This window comes from Quercus robur, chromosome 6 (assembly GCF_932294415.1).
Source record: "Quercus robur chromosome 6, dhQueRobu3.1, whole genome shotgun sequence".
Lineage (NCBI taxonomy): Eukaryota > Viridiplantae > Streptophyta > Magnoliopsida > Fagales > Fagaceae > Quercus > Quercus robur.
In genome coordinates this window covers 16,416,448-16,441,277 of record NC_065539.1, presented here as the reverse complement: position 1 = coordinate 16,441,277, position 24,830 = coordinate 16,416,448, and the positions used below count along the sequence as shown (strand labels likewise).

The following is a 24,830-nucleotide window of genomic DNA, read 5'->3' as shown; positions in this document are numbered from 1 at the left end:
GTATAAAAAGGCTTAGTTGGCCATTCTTTTATGTATGGAAGACAATGATTTGTAGCAGTATCTTCAAAATATGTTTTTATGATGTTTTATATTTTCCATAAAAGTGATATCAAAATTAAAAAAAAAAATTAATTAATTAACAATTGCCCTAAGGACACCCATTAACATGAACTTATATATATATATATATATATATATTTATATAATTCCTTTTCTCCATTATCATGAAGACATCATCTTATTTCACTAAACCCCAATATATTTCAGTATTAGAGCCATCTTACAACATGTTAGGTTTAAAATTATTATGTGTTGCCAACCCATTTCCAAAATCTTGTCCAATTATATTTTGAGTTGTAAGATCGGTTGATGATTGAAAAAGCACATCAAGCTATGTATGCATTTTTGGATTAGGAGTATTTTCTTGAGCATCAAAAAAGCAATATTGTGCGGCACAATCTTCAGAAAAACTATGTGGCAGCTAAACAGCGTCATCTCAAGCAATTTGGTTACGAAAATTTTTGGAAGACATTAGGATGAAACAGGAAAGAGTTACAAAGATATACGTTGCGACAAGAAGTTCACTATTTAGAATGTTGTTAGCCATGAATGCACAGAGCACATATCCATCAAATACCACTTTATACAAGAAGCAATTGAAAATGACAAAATTGAAAATGACAAGATAGAACTAATATATTATGGGTCATATTAACGGGTGCTCTTAAGGCAATTGTTAATAGGGCGTGACTTCTATCCAGTACCTTCAGTGCATTGGACCCGTTGCAACTATGACATGTGTCATGATCACAACGGCTCCAGTGTCACAAAGAAGCCACACCTTTGTTAATAAAGCATAATAAAAAAGTTTTGACACAATTTTTATGCAAAATATAAAAAAATGTCAACAATATTTATTGTTTTATCATTCTCCCAAAAAAATGTTCATAAAAATAGTTCATAAACTAATACTTTAAAGGTATTGATTAACATTTCCCATATATTATAAGCAAATGATCAAATTGTTGACAATTTCACAAAGGCGCTTTCCAGTGAAAACTTTATTCACTTAAGAGAAATGCTCAAGTTAGTCAGAAAATGCTTTAAGTGGGAGAGTTGAAACTAATTAATGCATTTATAGCTATCTTAAGTTAGTTAAGTAATAAATGAAGTTCGAGTAATTATTCATTGAACTCTACTTTATTGTTTAAGGGCAGTTTGTGAACAAGCAAATGTATGAAAAAAAACATAATTGATCATTGCTTTATGCATGTACGGAATATAATAATTTAGTTTTTTTTTAAAAAAAGGAATATAATAATTTGTAGTAGCATTCAAGAAATATACTCATTCCACTAAATTGATTTTTTATTTTTTGGGGAGGGGGAATGGGTTTGGGGATTTTTTTTTTTTTTTTTTCCAGCTCCTCTTTTCTTATGGTTTGTCAAGGGCAGTGTCAGAATTTTTATTCCTTAAATGGATAGAGAATATTATCGTTAGTAGTGTCTATTTAACCTTTTCTTAAATGTTTTTCTTTTCTCTTGCTAGGATTATTGAAAAAATTAATATAACTTCCATTTTTTATTGTTAAGCAAACTGAGTTAACAAAGAAAACCCATTCATTACAAAGAAGTACAGGACTAGTCAGACGTTGGTCTCAAGACCAATCTAGAGGCAATTTGAACATTGTTTTTATGATGAGAAAAATTGATGAACAATCAACCCCCATAGTGGGAAAGTGTGAGACAATGACAGAGTCTCATAAAATTATCCTCTCATAATATGTAAGATCCAAAGACCATTTTATAAGATAATGTTTTCCTAATTAGAGTATTAGATGTGAGATCATCATGGATTTATTGCTATGAGAGAGAGAAAAAGAATAAAAAAAGATAAGAGGTGCATTAATTATGTTAATCAATAAGTAATTTGTTTAGTGTTATATATATTCCCTTTTAACCAAAAAAAAATCATTAAGTAATTTTTAAACCACCAAGGAGGTCTATTAGAAATATATGGTTAAATGATTAAATTTATTATTTTACAGTAGTTAAATTTTTTGGAAAAATCAATAATTTAACAAGGGAACTTAATAATAGGAACTTGGAAGCCACCATGGCCTATCACCTTGTGAGTCAAAGGTTGTAGGTTGAAATAGTGATTAGTTCCATCAAATACACTGAACTCTTGCCAGTTTCATTTTTCTAATTTTGATTATATACCCAAAAAAAATCAGTAAGTAATTTTTAAGATGTTATTTAGACATACAAAAGGAACTTGTAGTCATCTCTTATAAAAAATAAATTTTTTTTTTAAATGTCATTATGCTAAGTTATTAGAATAAGGTTTCTCCAAAACTAGGTTTGAGAGAAATCTTTCAAAATTCTCTTTTATCTTTTTATTTAATGTGAATTTTGAAAATCTAATAGTTAGATTGCAACTTCTTTGTATTAACATATATGTCAAATTCCATTCAAATCGGATGTTATTTACTATTTACTCAATAAACTTATTTTTTATACATATTTTTAGACCATAAAATTTTGTAATTTAAACATTTAATAGATGACATAACTATTAATTTTTTATTTTTTTAATGAAATTTTACAAATATAAAAGATATAATAAAAACATATATAAAAATTTTAAATTCTTATCTAATAAAAAATATATGATAGAAGTTTGAAGAAGTTTTCCAAATACGAACTCCATGGGTCAAAGGTTTCGGGCGATTGGAATTAAAAATATTAAACTTCTCCAATTGATAATTTCGGTGAAAAAGATATTAATCATACTAGAGAGAGTTAATAAAAAAAATCAACCTAGAGAGAGAAAGAAAGGTACCAAAAGTAGATTCCATTTCCATCTTAGCTAGCACTAGCTCTAGGTGCTGCTACATACAAAACTCACTATAATGAACACAATGCATTTTTTTTTTTAATGAAAAATGGACCCAGGCTTATAATAAAATGTTTTTATATATACTCTTCAACTTGGTGCAGCTTCGTGTTATTAATAAGTCTCTCTTTCTTCAACCAAAAAAATAAATAAATAAGTCTCTCTTTCTCACTAAGTTTCTCATTTGGGAGGACTGTTTCTTTCACTTTATAATAAGATCTGTATCTCTCTGAGAGAGAGAGAGAGAGAGATGGAGCTCACACAACATGGTTTCTTGGAGGAGTTGCTGGCTCCAAGAAGAGACACTTGGAGTGCTTTTTCTAATGGAGTGAACGAGTTGTTCCCTAATGGGTGGAACTTCGATGCCTTAGAAGAGAACCCAGTTTTGGCTACTCCAACAGCTCCTCCATTTCTAGGATTCTCCACACCAACAGGACCCAGCTTTGAATGTCCTTTTAGTGACCAAGCTTACCCTTTTCTTGATGGATTCACAGAGATTGATTCATCATACACAAAGAATGAAAAACCACTCCCATTTCTATCCCAAGAAGATTATCCATCGATGGTGGAGGATGAAGAGCTTGGTTTTCTTGGCTGTGAAAATCTCAGTTTGCAAGACAGGAATAGTTCTGGCTGCAAAGTTGAGATGGAAGTCATGGAACAAGCTGCTGATATTCCAGGTTTCAACATGGGTTTCTGTGGAGAGAAAAAGAGTAAGTCTAAGAAGTTAGAAGGGCAGCCCTCAAAGAATCTAATGGCAGAAAGAAGAAGAAGGAAGCGCTTAAATGACCGCCTTTCTATGCTCAGATCAATAGTTCCTAAGATAAGCAAGGTGATCTAAAATTTTCATCTGTTCTTCTTGTTCCATAAACAGTAAATCTATTAGTATTTTCTTTCAGAAGTTGGCCAATTCATGTGTGCATATATATATATATATATATAGAAAGAGAGGGAGGGAGAGATACCATTAAAATATAAAATAATTTTCATGATCACTGAGATTAAATTGAAGAATGTGAATGTTAGCAGATGGACAGAACATCTATACTCGGAGACACCATAGATTACATGAAAGAGCTCCTGGAAAGAATCAATAAATTGCAAGAAGAAGAAACGGAAGAGTCTAAAAATCAGCTTAACTTAATGGCCATCTCCAAGGAGCTAAAGCCAAATGAAGTATTGGTGAGAAATTCCCCAAAGGTAATATTTTTTGTCTTGCACTTTTATTACTACCCATTAAGTCCTATATATTACTCAGTTACTGAATTGAATTTTATGCCTCCGTGACTTCACAGTTTGATGTGGAGAGGAAAGACATGGATACCCGGATTGGTATATGCTGTGCAGCTAAGCCAGGATTGTTGCTATCAACAGTGCACACCATTGAAGCACTAGGCCTTGAGATTCAACAATGTGTTATAAGCTGCTTCAATGATTTTTCAATGCATGCTTCTTGTTCTGAGGTATGTTTATACATTGTCTTAGTAAGCGCCTCACATTATTATTACCCTTAGTGTTTTCTAATGTGTATTTGTCAATATATGATGGTGTTAGGGAGCTGAGCAGCAAACATTTGTGAGTTCTGAAGACATAAAGCAAGCATTGTTTAGAAACGCAGGTTATGGAGGAAGATGTCTGTAGAAGAAAAGGATGAAAAAGGATTCTGGATACAAGGCTTGAAGAGATGGGCTTTTAAAGTTGTTCTTCTTCAAGGAATTTTACAAGTGAGAAGTTGTCATAATAATGTCTTCTAAATAAAGTGTCACTCATTTATCTGGTCCATCGATCTCAAAGCAATTATGTATTGTCTACTAGAATATTTTTTTTTCCAAGGATCATTTTGGTCCCTCTCTAACTCAGAATTCTATCAATAAATCAATAACAAAATAGTTTTGTTGAAAATATTTTTAATGGAATTAGAATGTATACATATGTGGAATATATGTACAGAATTTGTTGGTTGATTAAAGTTTTTTCTAGGAGCTGAAACAACTGATTATTGATACATATTGCAATATTGGACATAAACATCCACCATAATTGGCACATTTGGGATGTAAACCATGGTGACCTGTTGTCCCTTAATCTACATAAGAATATGAACAACATTACTGATAAGCAACATAGAAATCATAATGGCCAAAACAGCAAATTCAATTTGAATGGGCGAAATGGTCGGTAACATGACATAACATGCTAATTAATGGAATGCCATCAAACTATTCTTTCCTATCCTTCTTTTGTTTGATGGGGGTATTAGTCTTCCAATGGTAGCTCTAGTTATCACTAACTTCATTTACTAAGTTTCCTGTTAATTGCAGTTCAAAACATTTAGGTGGTAAAGGAGTAACCTATTATGGTGAAACAATACACAGTCTAATAGCTAGGTCTAAGACAGGTGGAATTTATTGCTAATTCAATGGTTTTTTAAAAATCCAAGTTATAGTAGTTTTTTTTTTTGGTAATTTGATAGAATATAATTCAGAAGAATCTAACTTTTGACATCAGAATCTAGTTTATTATGCATGTGTCTCTGAGAGAGAGAGAGAGAGAGAGAGAGAAAGAAGGGTTGTCTATATAGTAGATTTATGTTACATGTAATACCAGTATACCACAGACGGTGGACCATGAACCAGTTGCAAAAGTGGAGTCCAGTTCAAGAACCAGCACTATGGTTATCAACATGGTACTCGTGTCTAAACTCCAATGAAACTTATTGATGGTGGAGTGGCAGCCATTGAGATATCTGAAAGCAACTAAACAAACGGAGCAAATCAGAGACAGCAAAGCCAGGATTGAACCAGGCGAGCTGCAAGTTCCAATGTTCTTTTCAATTCTTTTAGTACTGTATATCTACTCCATGCTTCTTCTTCTTCTTCTTTTTTCTTTTTTTAGGCTTTTGGTAGGGTAAGTTACTTCATGCTCATATGGGAAACTTTAAAAAAGAGCCGAAAAAATAAAATAAATAAAAAATAAAAGACAGAAGTGACTTATTAGCAAACTTAATTTCCTTGGTAGTACTTTAATATTCTATTATTAGTACGGTAAAGTTGATTTTAGATGCAATCCAGGATTGATACTCAGTCATGTAGCAGATTAATAGTTCTTAAGTCTTAACTAAGCATCTCCACACAAAATAGACCCCCAAAGGAATCCCAAGTAGAATTTTCATCAATGGGCTGTAGCCCAAATGGCATTTCACACTTGGTGGTAGGAAAAATTATATACCGTCTCTCTCACAGAAGGTGGGTCCCAATTGTGGGACCTATTTGCTGTGAGAGAGGTGGTATATACACCAGAAAGAGAGGGGGGGTGGGGTTGGTTTAGAATTTCATTGTGGCTATGATTTTTCCTCATAGTATGATTATGTATGATCCCCACCTGGTTTGGCAAAATCCTAAATTTTATTTTCTGAACAATGCTGGCGGGAAATACCAAATGATTGCTATCCACAAAGCTTGCCTAAAAGTACTACATCTTAAGGTTCAACAGCATGCTACTCAATCTTTTCTCCAAAAAAAATAGCATGCTTCATAATTTTGATAGTAATGATCAAAGTAAACTTCTTTAAGAGTCTGAAGGGGCTAGAAATAATATATGTTGTTAAAAAGTTGAAAGCCATGTTTGATTTTTTATTCCTTAATCAATAGAAATCCTGCACAAGTAACTAAAATAGTGCAACCACGACTAACTTGAATCGGATAAGGATTGAAGTTTCATCATTTTATGAAAATTCTAGCATAAGATAAGGACTTTTTGTCCTTTACCAAATACTTAACGACACCATTCATGAACTTTGGAATAATTTTAATTTGGAATGAGAATTATTTAAGCAAAATAGGAACATAGCTAAACAATCCAAAATCATTTTTTAAATTGCAACTTAACGGCTGAACAAAACTTCAATTGTTACTGTCTTTCTTGTCTTCAAGCCCACAATTGACGCTCCATGCTTAAATTTTGGTTCATAGAATTTAGTTTGTCAAACAAGTAGCCGACATATCCAACCCATCAAAATCGTCTTGAGTCTTTCATATTCCCCATTTAGGTAGGTTAGACCCAAATATACAATGATCCATAAGAAACAATCCAACCCAAATGTGTCGCATCTGAAAATATTATAAATTTAGATTTAAAGAAAAAAAAAAAAAAAAAAAAAACAATACTAACAAATTTTTTTAATTATTGGTTGATCAATTAACTCTTTTTTTTTTTTTAATTAAGTAATAAAAAAAAGCTTCTCTTAAATTTCAAAGGAATGAATCCATCAAGGTAAATTTCACCCTTACGTTAGCAAAAACCAAATTTACCAAATGAAGGATTTCCAAAATGGGTTAGATTCAAAAGTCACCAGTTATACATGGCAGCTTCCATTAGCAATATGAAGAAAAGTGCATACTAATTGATCTTGAAAACTTTCAACTAAAACAAGAACTAAGTTCCATCTTCACTTTCATCATCATCGCTATCAACACTATCATCATCATTGAAATCAGAGTTGCTCATGACATTAGCTTGTAAGTGTTGATACTGACTGATAACATCTCTTGCATCAGATGCCAAGGCATTCTTTGCAGCCCTAACAACGTCAATATTCTGAACAGGGATATCTTTTCTATCCTCTTTAACGATAAAGAACTTGCGTGCCCGTGCTGATGCTGCTTTTCTTTTAACTTCCCTGCAATGTAATTGGTCAATATACTTATCATGTAAGACCCTGTTTTTGACCTGCTTCAGTACTGGGGGACTAGCAAGGGTTGTCAACGATGAGCTGCTTAATCTAGAAAGGGGCTTTTTATGGCTTGAAGGTCTCTCATGGCACTTTTTAAGAAATCCTTGTTTTCCTGAAGACTGCATTGGAGTGGAAAGTATAACACCCGGCTGAATAGCTTGAGTAGACGGATCCATATTGGGCTCAAGTACTGAAAATAGATCTGCCTCATAATCCTGGTCCACAAAATAATGCTTTTGTATTAAGTGTCTGAAAATTTTTCGTCCAGGACGAGCCTTCTGTTTATTGCAACTCAACCTTTTAACCATCGGCTTAAGCAATTTACTTTCTGAAAGAGAAAAATTATGAATGGGTGAAGACTCTGATTTTTTAGTCCTCAATCGAGGCTGAGGTTGAAGTGGGGTTAAATTGTCAGAGTGAACTTTATCAAAGCACTCCTGTGCAGACTTTCCTGGCACCTGTGATAGATTTTTGTATGGATATAAGTTCACCATTGATAAAATTTGAATAAACATTGTTGATAAAGCTAACTCCACAATTAAAAATGGCAGAGTTAGTGCACTAAATAAATATTAAAGAGGAAGTATATGCCGACAGCAGGCTTTAGCATAACATTCTCAATTATATTTTTCAGATAAATCTAATAACAAGACTTATATGCCAATGCTACGATAAAAATTTGTTGATTGAATATGTAGTTGATAATCACAACAAACTGATGCAATATGTCCTTATCTAGTTCTCTTATGACTTCATACAAAAAAAGAGAGGCTAATTTCCCCCTATTCCCCCCATTTTTTTGACAGAATAGTGTTAGTGATCATACTGTAGCTCATCAAGGCGCTGTGTCTCAACAAAAAGTGATCAACAGCAGTGAAGTTAGTTAAGCAGTTCTTTGCAGTTAGTAACGGCACCTAGATTAGTTAAACAGCAGTTAACACTTAACAGACTTACCTAAGTTAGTATCAGTGCTTGACAAATGATTGAATACAGATTCATTCTCTCTTTCCATCTCAGTTTTTCAGTATCTTCTTTTCCTTTCTTTTCACCTGTGCCATCTGGCATTACATTGATCAAAGGCATACCAGATGCACAACCATCAAATCTTAAATACAGAGTTCATTCTCTCTTTCTTTCTCAAATTTTCATTTTCTTCTTTTCCTTTCTTTCACCAGTACATCTGGCATTGTATTGATCAATGGCATAACAGATGCAGACAACCATTAAATCTTGAATACAAATTTCATTCTCTGTTTCCTTCTCAGTTTTTCAATTTTTTTCTTTCCTTTCTTTCACCTGTCCCATGACTCCCATCTGCATAGCATTGATCAAAAAGGCATACTAGATACACAACCATTAAATCTTTCAAATATCACTGTCACCAACCGAGGGAAGATTAGCTGCATCTGTGCTATGCCCTAAAAGGGCTGGTTGCATTATAATTAGGGCTCCTCTTAAATACTAATATAACCCAGATTGATCTAGTTCGTGCCCAATGCAGGACTCAACAGACATCCACAAAACAACACTCTTTGTACAATCTAATCCAATCCAAAAAAATTTGGAATATAACAAGTTTAGACACTTTACAACTGACTCTAGTATGGGCTTTTATGTTAATATATATTATTTGAAATGACAATAGAGGTTCGAAGCTCTCTTACAAGTCCTGCAATTGGTTGAAAGTACCTAGACTTGTACTCCAAGTTGAACAATGATATCTCCAAAAAACAGTAGTTCATAAAGTTTATGGAAGCTAACAAAATTTACACAATCTCAACTGTAAGACTTAAACTCTACCAACATGTTATTGAAAGACACCTAGTTCCCAATAAGTAAGCAACTTTTGCCACTCCTTGAAAAGAATATGATCCTAGCTCTTGCAAATTCTATTCCAAGACTATACTTATAAAAGAAATCAACAAACCTATGCCCTTTCCCCAAAGCACACTTACCTCATGTAAATATAAACAAACAGAACAAAAAAAAAAAAACAGGAAATTACAGGCCATAGAATCAAAGAAATAGAAAAATACCAGTTTGGAAACTTTCTTCCAGAAATTGGGTGTTGGCTTTGCCACAAAATAGGCTCTTTGCAAGGCCAATTCTTGTTCCTTTGTCCACTCCTTAGTCATCCCACCATCTTCCTCATCTCGCTTTCGCTTCCTGTTTTTCCCAATGTCCTTAGCCATCCTCTCTTCACCTTCCACAATAACCGCTTCCGGACTAATAGAGCTCCTCCTTGTCCTCCTCTCACGTTTCCTCACAATTTGTTCACAAGAATTCACAACCTTGTCAGCTTTTTCATCATCTGTTAAATCCACTTCATCCAAAGACGTACCACTGCCACTCTCTTCCATATGTTCATAAACAACATTTCGTTGATTAGAAACCCTCTGAGATCGTCTATGCCCTACAACTTCCTCAACACTACCATTCAATTTTGAAGCCTCCCTCGACCCAGAACTCATATTCCCAACATCAGATTTCCTTGTTTTCATTGAAACTTTCTCCTCACAATCTACGCGTGCATCAACCATATTTTGCTGATTAGTAAACCTCGGAGACCGTCTAAGACTCCGAAACACTTCTGCGCAACTATTCAACCTTGGAGATCTCCTCAACCCAGAACTAAAATTCCTCAAATTTCTCGACCCACAAGCGGATTTACTCAATTTCTTTGAAGATTTTTCTGGGTATTTTTTGCTTTCTGGCGGAGAGCTGAGAAACCTGTTGTTTCTGGAGTTGGTCTTGGGAGTTTTTAGATCTTCGGGTTCTGAGGTTATTCTTTTCCCGTGAAGTCTCGGAGATTTTCTGAGACTCGTGGGCTGCTGTGGTTCTGGAGTGTTCTTATGGCGGAGAAATCTCGGAGATCTGCGGAGACTCCTGGGTTGCTCGGTGCTGACAATCGGGGTTCTCTCTGGCATTTTCACAAACACTTCATTGTCTTGTTTCATTAGGAGGGAAAAAAATATTCAAAGATCAAACTCCACAGAGAAATGGGCTTTTCTCAATTTTTACAAGAATAAAAAAGAAGAAGTGGGATTAGATGGGCCGGATCCAACGGTATTGGGCTTCTTTATGAATTCCTTAAGACCACTATTCGGGTTTCCTTTTATTTCTTTATTTATTTATTTTTATCAATAGAAAATAAGGCCAGGGGCAATACAATTGGTGGCACTCTTCTCCAACTCGGAGCACCTCCTCTCTTTAAGAGTTGAACCAAGTATCTCTCTACTTAGATACTTGTTATGAAGACCAAAATCTCTTTATTTTAATTACTAATACTCTCTTATTTTAATTTTCAAACATGTTTTAAGTACACAGTGACAATGCAAATTATGTAGTGTAACTCTTGCTAAAAGTTACACCAATTAATAGATTTTTATTATATTAATATTTTGACAAACCTGTCATTAAATTACACTTTTTTTTTTTTGGGTGGGTTTGCTTTGTTTGACTCAATTTCTCTGAACTCAGTGGATTGGATTTGTGAGTTGAGTGACCAATCCCAGAGAAATTAAATTACACGTTTTTATGTTCTTAATACGTACACCAAATTTTATGTCAATTAATTGTTATTTACTAGTATTTGATATGAATAAAAGACATCACATGCAACTTGAATATGGTCATATGTTATTTTCTTAAACAAATCAATCATACCATTTACTACAACTTAATAAAGTGATCAACTATGAGTAATAGACAATCACTTTCATATTAACCCATCATATTTTTATTATCATATTCATAATCGACTATTATAAAGTTGTGACAAAATTTGTGACCCAAAAATTATATTATTACACTTTCAAAAGTTAATTTTATCACGTGGTGTGGGGGGAAAATAAAGCAAAAATGAATAAATAAAGAGGAAGAAGGGAGTACGTTGAAGCAACTCATGCAACTTGACCAAAGTATTTTTCCTCATCCAAAAACCGCATTATAATATTTGATGAAAAGGTGACCCTTATCTACCTAATTTTTGTAATTGGCTTCCCCACCACTTAACCTTAATGATTCATTAGATTCCGATAAATGAGCACATCCATTTTGACGCTTGGCATTTTCACAAACACTTCATGGTCTTGTTTCATTAGGAGGGAAAAAGCTATTCAAAGATTAAACTCCACAGAGAAATGGGCTTTTCTCAATTTTTACACGAATCAAAAAGAAGAAAGAGTGGGATTCGATGGGCCGGATCCAACGGTATTGGGCTTCTTTATTAATTCCTTAAGACCACTATTCGTGTTTCCTTTTACTTTTTTTTTTTTTTGAGAAGGATGTTTCCTTTTACTTATTTATTTATTTTTATCAATAGAAAATAAGGCTAGGGGCAATACAATTGGTGGCACTCTTCTCCAACTCGGAGCATCTCCAGTCCTCTCTTTAAGAGTTGAACCAAATATCTCTCTACTTAGATACTTGTTGTTATAAAGACCAAAAGTCTCTTTATTTTAATTACTAATACTCTCTTATTTTTTAATTTTCAAACATGTTGTAAGTACACAGTGACAATGCAAATTATGTAGTGTCACTCTTGTTAAAAGTTACACCAATTAATAGATTTTTATTATATTAATATTTTGACAAGCCTATCATTAAATTACACGTTTTTATGTTCTTAATATGTACACCAAATTTTATGTCAATTGATTATTATTTACTATTTGATCCATAAATTCATATTTTATATAATTTTAAAATATGAATAAAAAACATCAAGGGCAACTTGAATATGGTCATATGTGATTTTCTTAAACAAATTAATCACACCATTTACTACAACTTGATAAAGTGATCAATTGTGAGTAAGAAACAATCACTTTCATATTAACCCACCATATTTTCTTTATTATATTCATAATTGACTATTATAAAATTGTGACAAAATTTGTGACCCAAAAATTATATTATTATACTTTCAAAAGTTAATTTTATCACGTGGTATGGGGAAAAATAAAGCAAAAATGAAAAAATAAAGAGGAAGAAGGGTGTACGTTAGAGCAAGAATTTCACTCATGCATCTTGACCAATGTATTTTTCGGTTTTTCCTCATCCAAAGACCGCATTATAATATTTGATGAAAAGGTGACCCTTATCTACCTAATTTTTGTGATTGGCTTCCCCACCACTTAACCCTAATGATTCATTAGATTCCGATAAATAAGCACATCCATTTTGACGCTTGGGGTTCATCAAAAAAAAAAAAAAAAAATTTGACGCTTGGGGAGCACATTAGATGGTTCCAAAGGTTAATTAAATTACATGTGCATCAACTCCTCTTTTTCATTTTTTATTTTTTTATTTTTAAAGGGACAACTCCTCTTTTAACTAATCCTCTGTGTGCCATAAAAATGGAAAGGACCAAGGATGAAAGTACATGAAAAAAAACAAAAACAAAAAAGTTTCCTTGTTTAATTTTTATTTTAATGAATGGGTGAAAATGTATCATTCATGCTTTTTATGATTTATACCTAACTTCTACGAGGAATTCCATTATAACTACTCATTATTAGAAGATCTACTTGATCGATTTCTTGTGCTTGGAGTAGCCCACTGCATCAACATCATCAACCTGTAGGGTTTATAGGCAAAAGCCTACTATCTCTAACTCTAATACATTTTCTTTCCTTTTTACGCTATTGTCGTCTCCTACTAGGGTTTATTTTACTTTTGTTCGATGTAATTATAACCTTACAGAAAAGAATAGCAGTGATATGTAATATATTTAGGTACTATCCTGGCTTTGATTGGTTACGAATCCTGTATGTTTGTTCATATATGCTTGGAATAAGCTTTGTGCAGATTCTGATGAGACAAGCATCTGAGATCAGGTTGTATTATCCAACCTGGCATCCCATTTTTAGTACAATATATTATAAGATACAATCTAAATTGCATTATTTGATATCAGGTGCGTGACTTAGTGATAAAAAGTTATTGTAACCTATCACACCTGTAAGTTTAGGAGTTAAGGGTTTGAATAGTGACAAGTCTCACTATTACTCGAGCAATCTTTCATCATATATGGGTAGAATTTAAGTGGGTGGAAAATTGTAATTGCAAGTGTGAGCCCACTTTTTCTTTTCTTTTAAAAAAAAAAAAAATTGCATTATTTCATATTCTTTTGCCATTAATTTTTTTTAAATATATAAATAGGATTCAAACTTGTAACTAATGTTTTATGATAATTGTTTTTTATTATGGGGTTGGTCAAGACAGATCTTAATTGGTTAGTGTAAATATAATTAAACTCATGTATCTTATCATTCAATGACTAAATACATTACTATACAGTCTATACATTATCATTTGAGTTAAACCAGACTCACATTTGATAACTATAGTTATTATATACAAATATATTTCATAATCTCATCTCAGGGTAATTTTATTCCAACTTAACAGTCAGTGCATGAAAATTTAACAGCCAAATAATCTCTACCTAGAGCTAGAGGCATGTGGCTGTTTTGAATCTTTTGATGGCTTCTTAAGATTCATAATTGTTTTGATACTAAACATAATGATCAAAGTATCAAACTATATCCACGACTTTCTTTTTGCTAAATTATGTTTGTCTTTATCTTTATCCCACCATTATTTAAGTGGCATTAAGATAGTGGTTTAAAATTTGATTAAGACAATTAATCTTTGGCATTACACAAAGAAGATGGCTAAATTTATAAAATAAAACAAAACAAAACAAAAATAAAAACGAGACATCATCAGCCACTGTTGGGATAAGACGACTCAGAACCCACTATGGATTGTCCATTGAAAGGCTTCTGTCCCATGTGAATTTGGTGCAGAAGGGACCCATTAGATGAACTGCTTGTCATCCGTACGTTTACAGAGGTATTCTTTGAATTCAACGCATGCAATAAGCCAAAATGGGCCAGGCTGCGTCTATGGCGGCCATCTATGCTTTAATTTGCCGGACAAAAATGAAATGAGCTTCATGAAGAAATTTTCAGTTGTACGGTTGGAGTCATTAGGTTGATGACGATACATATATATATGTTTAATTAGTAGTAATTATTAATTTAATTAGTATACCATCTTCTGATTATTAATTGTATCAGCTAGTCCAATAGATTAGTCTTTTCGGATTGTGTCATATGGATTTGAGATCGTAACTTGCAAGATATTTTAACCAAACAGAACCTCTAAATAATTGAAGAGGGCGTCATGCATCCTAAAACTATTTGTGTCCATCATACAAGATATTTTTCCATCGTGTCATTGGATTGCCATTCCCATTAATTAAGCATTCAAATCAACTTGCAAACTGTAATTCATCTCAAAAAGCAAAACCAAAAAAAAATCAACTTGCGATAAGCCCTTGAAAAGACATACTTGATAGTTTGATGCGTGAGAATTAATGAATAATAATATTAGGAACATATCCCTTCTCACGTCCAAATTCACACATATTTATGTGTCAACTCGAGATTAGTGCATAAGTTGATGGTGCATAAGTTGATACAACATGCTCAAGTACTTGTGCTAGACCAACGTGAAAGTATAAAAATCCAATAATAAGCTTATACACAAGCAAAGTGTGGAAAGGAGTCTGTTCGTAAGGGAACTTAAAATTAAAGTACTTATAATTTAAATAAATGACAAATTTATAAATTTTTGTTGAAGAGACATATGGGTTAAAAAAATGCAAAACAAATACATAAATACACATACATATATTTGTGTGCACACTTGCTTGCACATGCACATGTGCATGCGCATGAGCACATGTGAGGGTGCGTGTGTAAAAAAAGTCATTAGTCATTGATGTATTGTACATAAACTCATTAACTTTATAAATCCAAATATGTATTGATGTAGGATAGAATCTACAATTAGACTTTGTTATTTATTAATTTTGGTATTTAATTTGTAATTTTTGTAATTTTAGGTTTATGGTAGTTATTTCCTTGTTTTTAGTTGTTTTTAATGCATTTTAGGTTAAATTTGGTTCCTATTATGGTTAGGTATTAATTAAGACATACTTTAGAATTATAATTTATTGTCTGTTAAGTTTTATGAAACCTTTAAATAGGCCCCCAAGTACCACCCTACATGATTGAAATGATGCAACATGCCAAGTAACTGCCATTAGCCTACTAGCATCTGTCCATGCATTTAGCCAGCACCCACTAGCCCAATGCCTTGCAAAAGCATCTGATCATCATAGCAGTCCAGCCCTACCTTGCACACGAGCCACCAAGCCCGCACACAAGCAATCAACCAATAAGCCACCAATGCTATGCACCACCACATAGGGTCAACACCAATTGTTGCCGCCCATCATGAAAACCAACTCTGCCCACCATGGCACTACTCTGCCATGGTCTTGGGGTATCATGTGAAGTAAGGTGCCTCCACATGCTACCCCCTCATACTGCTCATCGATTCAACTTAAGTAGGGAGACTAGGTATGTCCCTCTCAAAGGTATTGAGAAAACATAAAGTCAAGTGACTGGCCTAATGCTACCCAAACACCTTCATTTCTCATGCCATTGTGGGCAACAATTAAAGCTTCTAACACTCTGTGCATATTGACTAGGAAAAGAAGCCAAAGCCGGCCAATACTAGCACAATCTAAATTGAAATTAAAGGTAGATAAAACGTGAACTTTTTATTTATTATTTTTTTTTTATGCATAGATAAAATGTGATTTCTTTTGACGTTGAGCAGTCGAGGGAGGAATGATATTAATTTGAGCGCCGTATGAACAAGGGATAAATGTGGGCAGTGGGGACAGTTTTTGTCTTAAAATTTTGAAGTGTCGACTTTTGAATGGGGCTAGTCAAAATCTCAATAAAGCAAAGTGAAATGTACTAGCAAGAATCACGGAAAGGGTACAAACTTGTAGTACTGGGGAAGAAAGTGGTCTTAGATTAGCAACAGTGAAATTAGGACATGGGGGGCTGGCTTTGGCACCAACACCCAAGTGGTGGAGCATGTCCTCAGTTGCTCATCATGTTGCGGCACCACTTTTCATAATATCTTTTGAATACTTAATAGCAGTATACCACGAGTGTCCCTCCTTGTTTATGCTCTTTCTTTCTTTCTTTTTAAGGCTTGGTGTATTAAAAATTATTAATGGGTAAATTTATAATATTTTTCTATGAATTCTTGATATTTTCATTTTCGTCTTTATACTAAACCGATGAAGTTTTATTTAAAGATTGCTGAGGCGTACAATAAAAAAGAGAAAATAGGGACGATTTCTCTAACCAAACTTAGGGGTCTTTGTCAACTAAGAATTTTTGATATTAACATATTATTAAAAGCAAAAGAGGTAGATTTTCAATTTTCAAAATATAGGATAAAATAGGATGCAATTTACTTCTTTGTTTTTTTTTGGCTGGTGCTATTTCGCGTTTGATTTGTCTTGTTGACAATAAGATAAAGCATAACTAACGCAGCAACGCTAACCTCTGTGAAGAGACCTCATAGATAATTTAATAAGTGACTAACGGCTTTTTACCTAAAATAAGTAATTGCCTTTTGCGTTTCTTTCCCTTAGGCTTAAGACTAAATTTAGATCACACTTCTTATTCAAAAAGAGACACAGCAACTCATTTGAAAGATATGTTATACTTATCAACTATCATTATGAGCAGCGAGCACATCAAATACGATTATCCTTGCAATGAAAAAGTAAAATCTTGTGGGATTGCCTAAATGATAACAAAGGTAAACATTACATTGAATTTTTGAAGTCCCAAATTTGGAGTGGTTTCTTGTCATCAACATATAGACTATAGAGCATTTTTGCCTATTTTATTGGCCATATTCTCAGTTCAATTTGGGAAAATTCCGCTAAACCTTGGTAGCTTTAGTTCTAACACATTTCCACACATTTTTTCACTCATACGTATATCAAAAACACCCAAACAATATAACTCAAACTCCTCTTCCAGATACCCCCTACAATTTTTGAGATTAGTTTTCCAAATTGTGGACTCATAAGGATACAAAGAGAGCAATTTATACGCCAATAAAGTAGAAACAGAGGACTATCATGTCAATTAATTAATTAAGTGCTGGGCTGTGTGTCAAATTTGAAGATCCATAAACGAACCAACAAAACCAAGCATTGCAACTTCAGCAACCAAATTGGATTTGCATAGCACTGACTGATCAATTCCCTTCCCTCTTTGAATAATTACAAAATTTACTACAACACTTGGATTAAATGAAATACTGTAGTAAAAATTTACAAATCGGCCTGTTCTAGTTGGCTAATAAACAATATCAGTAAACCTAGTGCTTTTACAGGGGAATCGAAAGTAAAATTTGCTTCCATCAGTGTCACACATAACAATAACACATACAACAAATGGTCACTTTGCTAGTACAAAGGCACTGGAAAACGTGGTAGTGGCTTTGGTGGCTTTTGCACTTTTACCACTACCTTTTCTGGATGTGGAGGGTTACATGGACATGGCATTGCTATGAACTTTGGAATTCGATCCCCTGGCATCAATACAGGCAAGCTTTGGCTTTGATTTTGCTTCAAACCCTGTTTCCCAAAACAAACAAAAAAAAACAATTAGTATAAACAAAAACAAGTAATTACTGAAAGTTCTTACTTATCATGTTATATTTGTTTTGTGGGTTCTCTTTTTCTTTTCTTTTTTCATAATTTGATAGCCAGAGAGATGAGGTTTTAACTTAACGTTTATTAACTAGATGAGCTACAAAACTCTAAAAAAAAGGAGGAGAAATTAATACCGTGCTTATGGGGTTAGGTTTTGAGGGTGAAGATTCGATATCAGACTCAGGATCATTGGGCTGGTGATCTTGAGAGAAAGAATCTCGGAGTGCTTTGAACTTGTCCCAGTGATAGCAGCAAGAGAAGATACCACTCAAGCTGAAGATGATGATCAAGAGGAGGGCTGTGCCCAGAGGGAATCCCAGGGACGGACGAGATGCGTCCACCTGGGGTGGTGAAAGATCCTGACTCTCCATATCTTGTAATTGATAGTGTTCCTTCTCTCATGTGTTAAGAGGAGGAAGAGGTTAAAACTATAAACTATTTTTGAGAAAATGGGGAGTGAGTTTGAGGCAGTGTGAGAATGGACAGGGAAGTGGGAATTTATAAAATTGAGAAAGAGAATAGAGTACGTGTAAAGGTACGAACGGGGCCATGGTACGGAATAAGGGTGGGGGACCACGTAAGTGGCAAGTTCTGCTTTTTCAACTTTGCTTTTTTTTGCTGCTGTTTTCTTTGCGGGGAATAATGAAAGAAATGAATTAGAATATAATAATTCTAAAACATATGTAAGCAATGAATCTAATTGCAAGAATGTTGTGAGATTAGATGTGAATTTGGGTATGTTCGTAGACAGATTTGATTAGAATATGCAGAGAAGCAGAAAGGAGAGATGGAATAATGGAAATATTATGGGAACAAAATGCAGGAAAAAACAGTGGCTGTAGCCTGTAGTCCATATGTGAATGCATGATATGGATTTTGAAAAAATGCCCCATTAGCTGGCAAGTTACTAATTAAAATGGCTGCTTTTTCTTCTTCTTTTTTGGGTCAGTTGGATTTGGTTTGCTACACCGTAACGCATGCTTATCACGATGTGGTGACTAAAAGAGCTCCACAGAAGTATTTGCATATTTGGTGCATATATTAGATCTCCAAGTAATAAGAGTTTGAGGGCTTTGCTTCTTTCTAAAATAACCTATTTGTGATTATGTATGTAAGATTGGCGTTCCTAAATTGTATACATAGAAGAGTAATCATTAAGCAGTTTATCAAGTTTGAATTTTCACAAAAGCAATCTCGTAACAGTGCTATTTCAACAACATGAGAATAAATGAAGGAAATGGTTTAGTTAATGCAATAATAGGGTGTGAAGAGGTTAAGAGGCAGCAATCTAGCCGTGTGTAAAACGGAGGTGTTGGTGGGCCGTTGAAATATAAATAGATGATAGCCTAGAAAATGTGCCGTGTGGAATTAAAATTCTGAAAAGATTAAACTTGTCTTCTGATTTAACCCTCTCCTGCCGTGAGACACGGGCCTCATGTTTTTATCTCTACCTTTATGACTTGGACTTCTTTTAGTCTTCTTAATTTAGCGGTCGGAAAAGTGACGTTTTAATAGCATTTCTCTCTCTTCAACCAAAAATGAGGTAATTCTGTAACTCACAACTTAATTAAATATATTAAAAATATTAAAGGTTTATAGATGTGGCTGGAGGATGTTCCTCTACACCTACATTCTATTTTTTCAGCTAATTACGGCTAATTTTTGTGCAATAAAGTTCATATGTTTTGTGCAAGGCAAAAAGAGATTAGCGCGAATTTGATTCGATTCTGGCTTCAGTTATTATTTGCTCACACAATTCAATTTTTAGAAATGGGATGCGAGATCAACCCTTTAGTACCCGTCATAATGCAATAAAAATGTAAATCTAGTATAAATAAAATAAAATAAAAACCCTACTATCGTAGTGATTAACATTCAAGTAGGAAATCGATGAAAAAGGACTAAGTGTTGGTTCTCGGGTTTAGTCCGAGCATGGTGTTACAAATGATTTATCACTCCTCTCCTTGTTTATGATATTTTTCCTATTTTTTCTCCCCCTTGATCCTAGTGCTTCTTGGCTTTATATATCTTAGCAAAGATGCATCCGAATCTTACATTTGGAAGGCCATGATCAAACTATCTTGATACTCGTCCCATCAAGACCTTACTAAAAGGTTTTTACACTTGAGTGTCAGCTGTGGTAACACTATTCAAGGTCATTTCCCCATTAATGTGGCCAGCTAAGTGGTTACAGTGCATCTAATGCAGAGGGGACGACCATCTTGTACTTCCTCTTTCTTCTCTTCCTTATTCAATACCAAGTTACCCTTGTTCCCTCTCAGGTAGCCCCACGCACCCTCTGACTTTGCCCCTCGACCATCCGAGGTTAAGCAGATGTCCTCGGCATCCTCATCAATTATTGTTGGGGCAGTCCAGGGAGGAGTTACGTGCATACCCTCCGAGGACAATTTGCCTATGCTCCTGGAGGCCACCACTATATGAACTCTATTAGCCACTTGGGTCCTCATCCCCCCCCCCATAGGTTTTCTTCTCAAAAAAATAAAAAAATAAAAGTTATGAAAGGGGTAGACCAACCAAGAACATAACCTTACACAATTTAGGAAGATGTACCAAGTAAAATTTTGATGTCTCTTCTCAAATAAATTAATTGGCCGAATTTCACTTCAACAATAATAACAATAATAATAATGCACCAATTTTTAAAAAAACACAAAATTTTATATTTTAGACAAAATTTAGTTCCAAACTATTTTGAAGTCCAACCTTCCAAACCGCCTTGAGAGGTTAACATGTGTGAAGTACTAGACCAAATTTAACCTCCAATTTTAAAAGTCGGCATTTGAACGTGGAAGTGACAACATGAAGCCGCATTCGGCGGCCCAAGTAGAGAATTAAATGCTTGTACGTTACATGGCACTCAATAGCCATGTGAAGGAGAGGAAATGTCGTACAAATTAAAATCTCTGATAAGAACAGAAATTGGTCAATTGGGAACAGGGAGTTAGTTGTGGAAAAGCCCTTGTAGAGAGGGACTCTCACTATACATTGCAACCGACTAAAAGAAGAAGATACTTTAGATTTACCTTTATCCTCCAAGCAAAGTACACACGCCTTGACCTGGAGTACAGCTAATGTGCTATTTCTACTACTTCACTTCGCTAGTGTAAAAATGTGCAAATGTCGGCCAAAATGACAAAATATTCCCTTCCTCGAAACTTTCCAATAAAATGCTTCTTGTCTAAAATTATTTAAAAATATGATCCTGTTTTGAAACTCAATTTTCTAAAACTCGAGTTTCAATGAAAAACTCGATTTGCCGAAAATCGAGTGGTTTGAAAAATCTTGCATAAAACTCGAGTTCCATGCAGGATTTTTATTATTTTTATTTTTTATAAGTTTGATTGCCTATAACTCAATTTTTGCCAAATCGAATTTTTCATTGAAACTCGATTTTTAGAAAATCGAGTTTAAAATAGGGGCATATCTCTAAATAGTTTCTGACATGAGACATTTTGTTAAAAAGTTTAAGCGAAAGGAATATATCCCCATTTTGGCATGCAAATGTCTAAAAAAACTTGAAATTCACGTAGGTCCAGTCTCAATTGTGACTGATAGCAACATAAAGGCTTGCTAACCAAGAATATATGCCGTGGGGATTTCAAAGTTTGAAAATCGAAATGCTCTCCTGTATTTTAACATAAACACCCCTCTTGAATCAAATCATACAAATTTATTTTTGTCGATATTTCTTTGCGATGTGGAGCCCCATTTTTATGATTAGCCATGCGAATTAACTAATACTTTTTCTTAAGCTAACTTTAATAATATAGGTGGCCTTTTAATTTAGCCACTTGCATTGCATCTTTATGTAATGGCCAATCAAGAATTTGATTGCACCTTACACTTCTCGTGGTAAAATACTGAAAAACAATGGAAGAAATTTTAGTTGATAAAAAAAAAAAAAAAAAAAACAATTAAAAGGTTACGATCAACTTTATTGACAAATAATAATTGAAAGGTAACTGGATAAGTTACAGTCTTTAATTATTTTTATTTCCAAAAAAAATTGAGAGAGGATTTGATGAAGATAGTATGCTACTACTAGTGAATTGTACGCAAAAACTCGGCTCAAAAGGAATATTTTGACCTAATTAGATCAACAAAAGAAAATTTGGAAAACCATGATTAAGCTCATTACTTAATTAACATTTTCTTCTAGCTGTAGAAAAAAACAGGCATGAAACGAAATGCACGTCATTTTCAAAACCTTGGGCACCTTCTTATGTCTTAGTCGTCCAACCAACCAACCAGCCCCACTGAGATTGGCTTGCTGCCCAAGAAGGGCACTTATAGTGCTTCCTTATGCTCTAAATGCTGATTATACCCCACCTCTCATGTGCAACTTCATCGTAGCTTCCTATTGTTCTTATCCTCTTTAACATATCAAAAGCAAAAAAAGAAGAATATATACCCTCCATTTTAAAAAAGAAACAAGCAAAAATGGTTACTGTACTCTTTTTTTTTTTTTTCTTACAACACTTTCGTGATATACACTGTGTATGTCCAAAATGTAGTCACCCTCACTCACTAATTCTAGAACTCACAAGTAACTATGTATAGTGTATACCAGTTTAATTTGAAAAAAAAGATGATGAGTAAGCTTGGAAGCAAAATATTTTATATTCCTAACGGTTTCAATCTTAGGGGTTCGTAACACAAAATAGATGTGAAAGAATTTTTAATTGGCCAAGGCATTTCTGCATATGATTCTTATGGTTCTTTTTGTTCATTTTTAGATAAAAGTAAAATCTAGATGCCTTTGGTAACGGAACCTTTCCAGCCCATGGATTTGATTTGGTTTATAAGATTGGAAAATCCAACCTCTTGTACTTTTTGCCTACCTGATAAGACTTTAGTGCAATGCATATCAGCATATGCTCCTATTTGGTAATTGCCATTGTCCCCCACCAGACCCCTCCGCGCCGCGCCCTTTTTTCATTTTTAGATAAACACTTAATTTTAACTAACAAATAAATAGTTTTTTATTATTGTAAGATGGCAATTTAAACCCGACCCACCACAAATCAGACAAGTTTTACTTACATAACAACTTAATAAATGGGGCAGAGACTGGGTTAACCTACCTGACCCGCCACAAATGAGACAAGTTTTACCCCGCTGAAGTAGCTTTGGGGCTTGGGCCAGCGTTGGATAACCTACCCCATGTAAGGAAAATAATGGGCTTGTGGGCCTGGCTGACTAGGCTATGGGATTTTGGGGTCTTTTGGTCTAGTGTAACATCGGTGGGTTTATTAGCCCTTTTTTGTGTGATAGATGTAGGCCCAAAAATCTTTAAATGGAGTGAAGAGAATGTTCTCAACCCGTGGAGTGGAATAATTTTGTTTAGCTCATTTTCTATTTAGTCATTTTTACCCAAGATTGGGCCATGTGACAAGTGTAGAAAGGGGAAAAAAAATCCTTTGAACAGTTATCTAACAAATGCAAATCGTGTAAGACCAAGTATTTATTTAAAACCAAATATTATAATAGATTATAAAATAAATAGAATAATAAAAAAAAAAAAAAACTCTTTATAAGTTTCTTGAAGCTTTTAATAATTAAATTTTAATCATATTTAAAATTTTTAAAGCTTAGGTAATATTAGCTTTATTTAAAGTGAATTATGTTAATGTGGTTCTAATGAGTCACGTGGAAAAATTATGTGGCACAACTTATTATACTTGCATTTAGTTAGAGCACTCACATCAATGGATATATAATAGAAAATGCATAAAATTTACATATTTTTGTCTAAAAATGACCCACATTGGTAAATTCATAATTATGTAAATTTAAAAATTTGTCATAATAATTGTGTAAATTTACACTGACACAATTTATTTTGTATTTAGTTTTTTATTCCTTTTTTTTCATATATCCCAACGATGAAAGAAGATGGTGGATGGTGATTGTCATGTGTGAAGAAAAATAAACAATTAAAAAATAAGAAAAATTGATAATTTAATCAAATGTAGTGTAAAGTAAATAATCTGATGTAAGGTATTTTGAAAAATAAGTGTGTAAAATAGAAAAAATAAATTCATGCTAAAATAGATAATACTTTTTGCACGAGCTAATGTGAATTCTCTTATATACATAGTGCAGGCATGTAAACCAAAATTTTATTACTAAATCAATCTTATAGTATATTATCCAGACATACAAATTAAATAATAAAATTTCTTGAAATTATTAGTGCTATAATTTTAATCAGGGTTGTAATTTTTACACTTTTTAAAACTTTGGTAATAGAGTTTCATTTATAGCAACTATGTTAATTTTTTTTAATGTACTTATGGTTCATAACATAACATAAGGAGAAAATATGAGAGAGAGAGAGAGAGAGAGTATCCAGTTAGCATTTAGCACAACCTCAGCATGTGGTAAGACACAACTTTTATTATATAATAACTTATATAATTTGGATATGAATTTATATAATATGTAATTTTATTGTGAATATTTAACTGACAATAATGACATGATTATATAATTTCACAACTCGAACTAAAGGCTTTATAATTTTACAAGCAATTTTTTTTTTTTAGATGGGTTTCGGTACAATTT

The 24,830-nt window shown here is 33.5% G+C and overlaps 3 protein-coding genes across 3 annotated transcripts; 1 reads left to right on the top strand and 2 right to left on the bottom strand.

The window, feature by feature from the left end:
• The first annotated feature begins 3,036 nt into the window (after positions 1-3,036).
• On the top strand, positions 3,037-4,814 carry LOC126733001 (transcription factor bHLH93-like). The gene is made up of 4 exons (XM_050436110.1): positions 3,037-3,730; positions 3,928-4,098; positions 4,194-4,361; positions 4,453-4,814. The coding sequence occupies exons 1-4, from the start codon at positions 3,149-3,151 to the stop codon at positions 4,537-4,539; spliced, it is 1,008 nt and encodes a 335-aa protein (XP_050292067.1). The 5' UTR covers positions 3,037-3,148; the 3' UTR covers positions 4,540-4,814.
• Positions 4,815-7,188: 2,374 nt separating this feature from the next.
• LOC126733000 (uncharacterized) lies at positions 7,189-10,832 on the bottom strand. The gene is made up of 2 exons (XM_050436109.1): positions 9,667-10,832; positions 7,189-8,088 (listed from the first exon to the last, which is right to left on the bottom strand). The coding sequence occupies exons 1-2, from the start codon at positions 10,585-10,587 to the stop codon at positions 7,333-7,335; spliced, it is 1,677 nt and encodes a 558-aa protein (XP_050292066.1). The 5' UTR covers positions 10,588-10,832; the 3' UTR covers positions 7,189-7,332.
• A 6,913-nt stretch (positions 10,833-17,745) lies between these two features.
• Positions 17,746-18,724, bottom strand: LOC126732999 (uncharacterized protein At5g65660). Its single transcript, XM_050436107.1, has 2 exons — positions 18,377-18,724; positions 17,746-18,164 (listed from the first exon to the last, which is right to left on the bottom strand). Exons 1-2 carry the CDS (start codon positions 18,611-18,613, stop codon positions 17,994-17,996), a joined length of 408 nt encoding a protein of 135 aa, XP_050292064.1. The 5' UTR covers positions 18,614-18,724; the 3' UTR covers positions 17,746-17,993.
• Between the last annotated feature and the right edge of the window lie 6,106 nt (positions 18,725-24,830).

Coding starts and splice junctions, on each gene's coding strand:
- LOC126732999 (XM_050436107.1), bottom strand. CDS start 18,613: ATGGAGAGTCAGGATCTTTCACCACCCCAGGTGGACGCATCTCGTCCG. Junction 18,165..18,376: donor AACCTAACCCCATAAGCACG/GTATTAATTTCT, acceptor TTTGGGAAACAG/GGTTTGAAGCAAAATCAAAG.
- LOC126733000 (XM_050436109.1), bottom strand. CDS start 10,587: ATGAAACAAGACAATGAAGTGTTTGTGAAAATGCCAGAGAGAACCCCG. Junction 8,089..9,666: donor GGAAGAAAGTTTCCAAACTG/GTATTTTTCTAT, acceptor AATCTATCACAG/GTGCCAGGAAAGTCTGCACA.
- LOC126733001 (XM_050436110.1), top strand. CDS start 3,149: ATGGAGCTCACACAACATGGTTTCTTGGAGGAGTTGCTGGCTCCAAGA. Junction 4,099..4,193: donor TGGTGAGAAATTCCCCAAAG/GTAATATTTTTT, acceptor GTGACTTCACAG/TTTGATGTGGAGAGGAAAGA. Junction 4,362..4,452: donor TGCATGCTTCTTGTTCTGAG/GTATGTTTATAC, acceptor TGATGGTGTTAG/GGAGCTGAGCAGCAAACATT.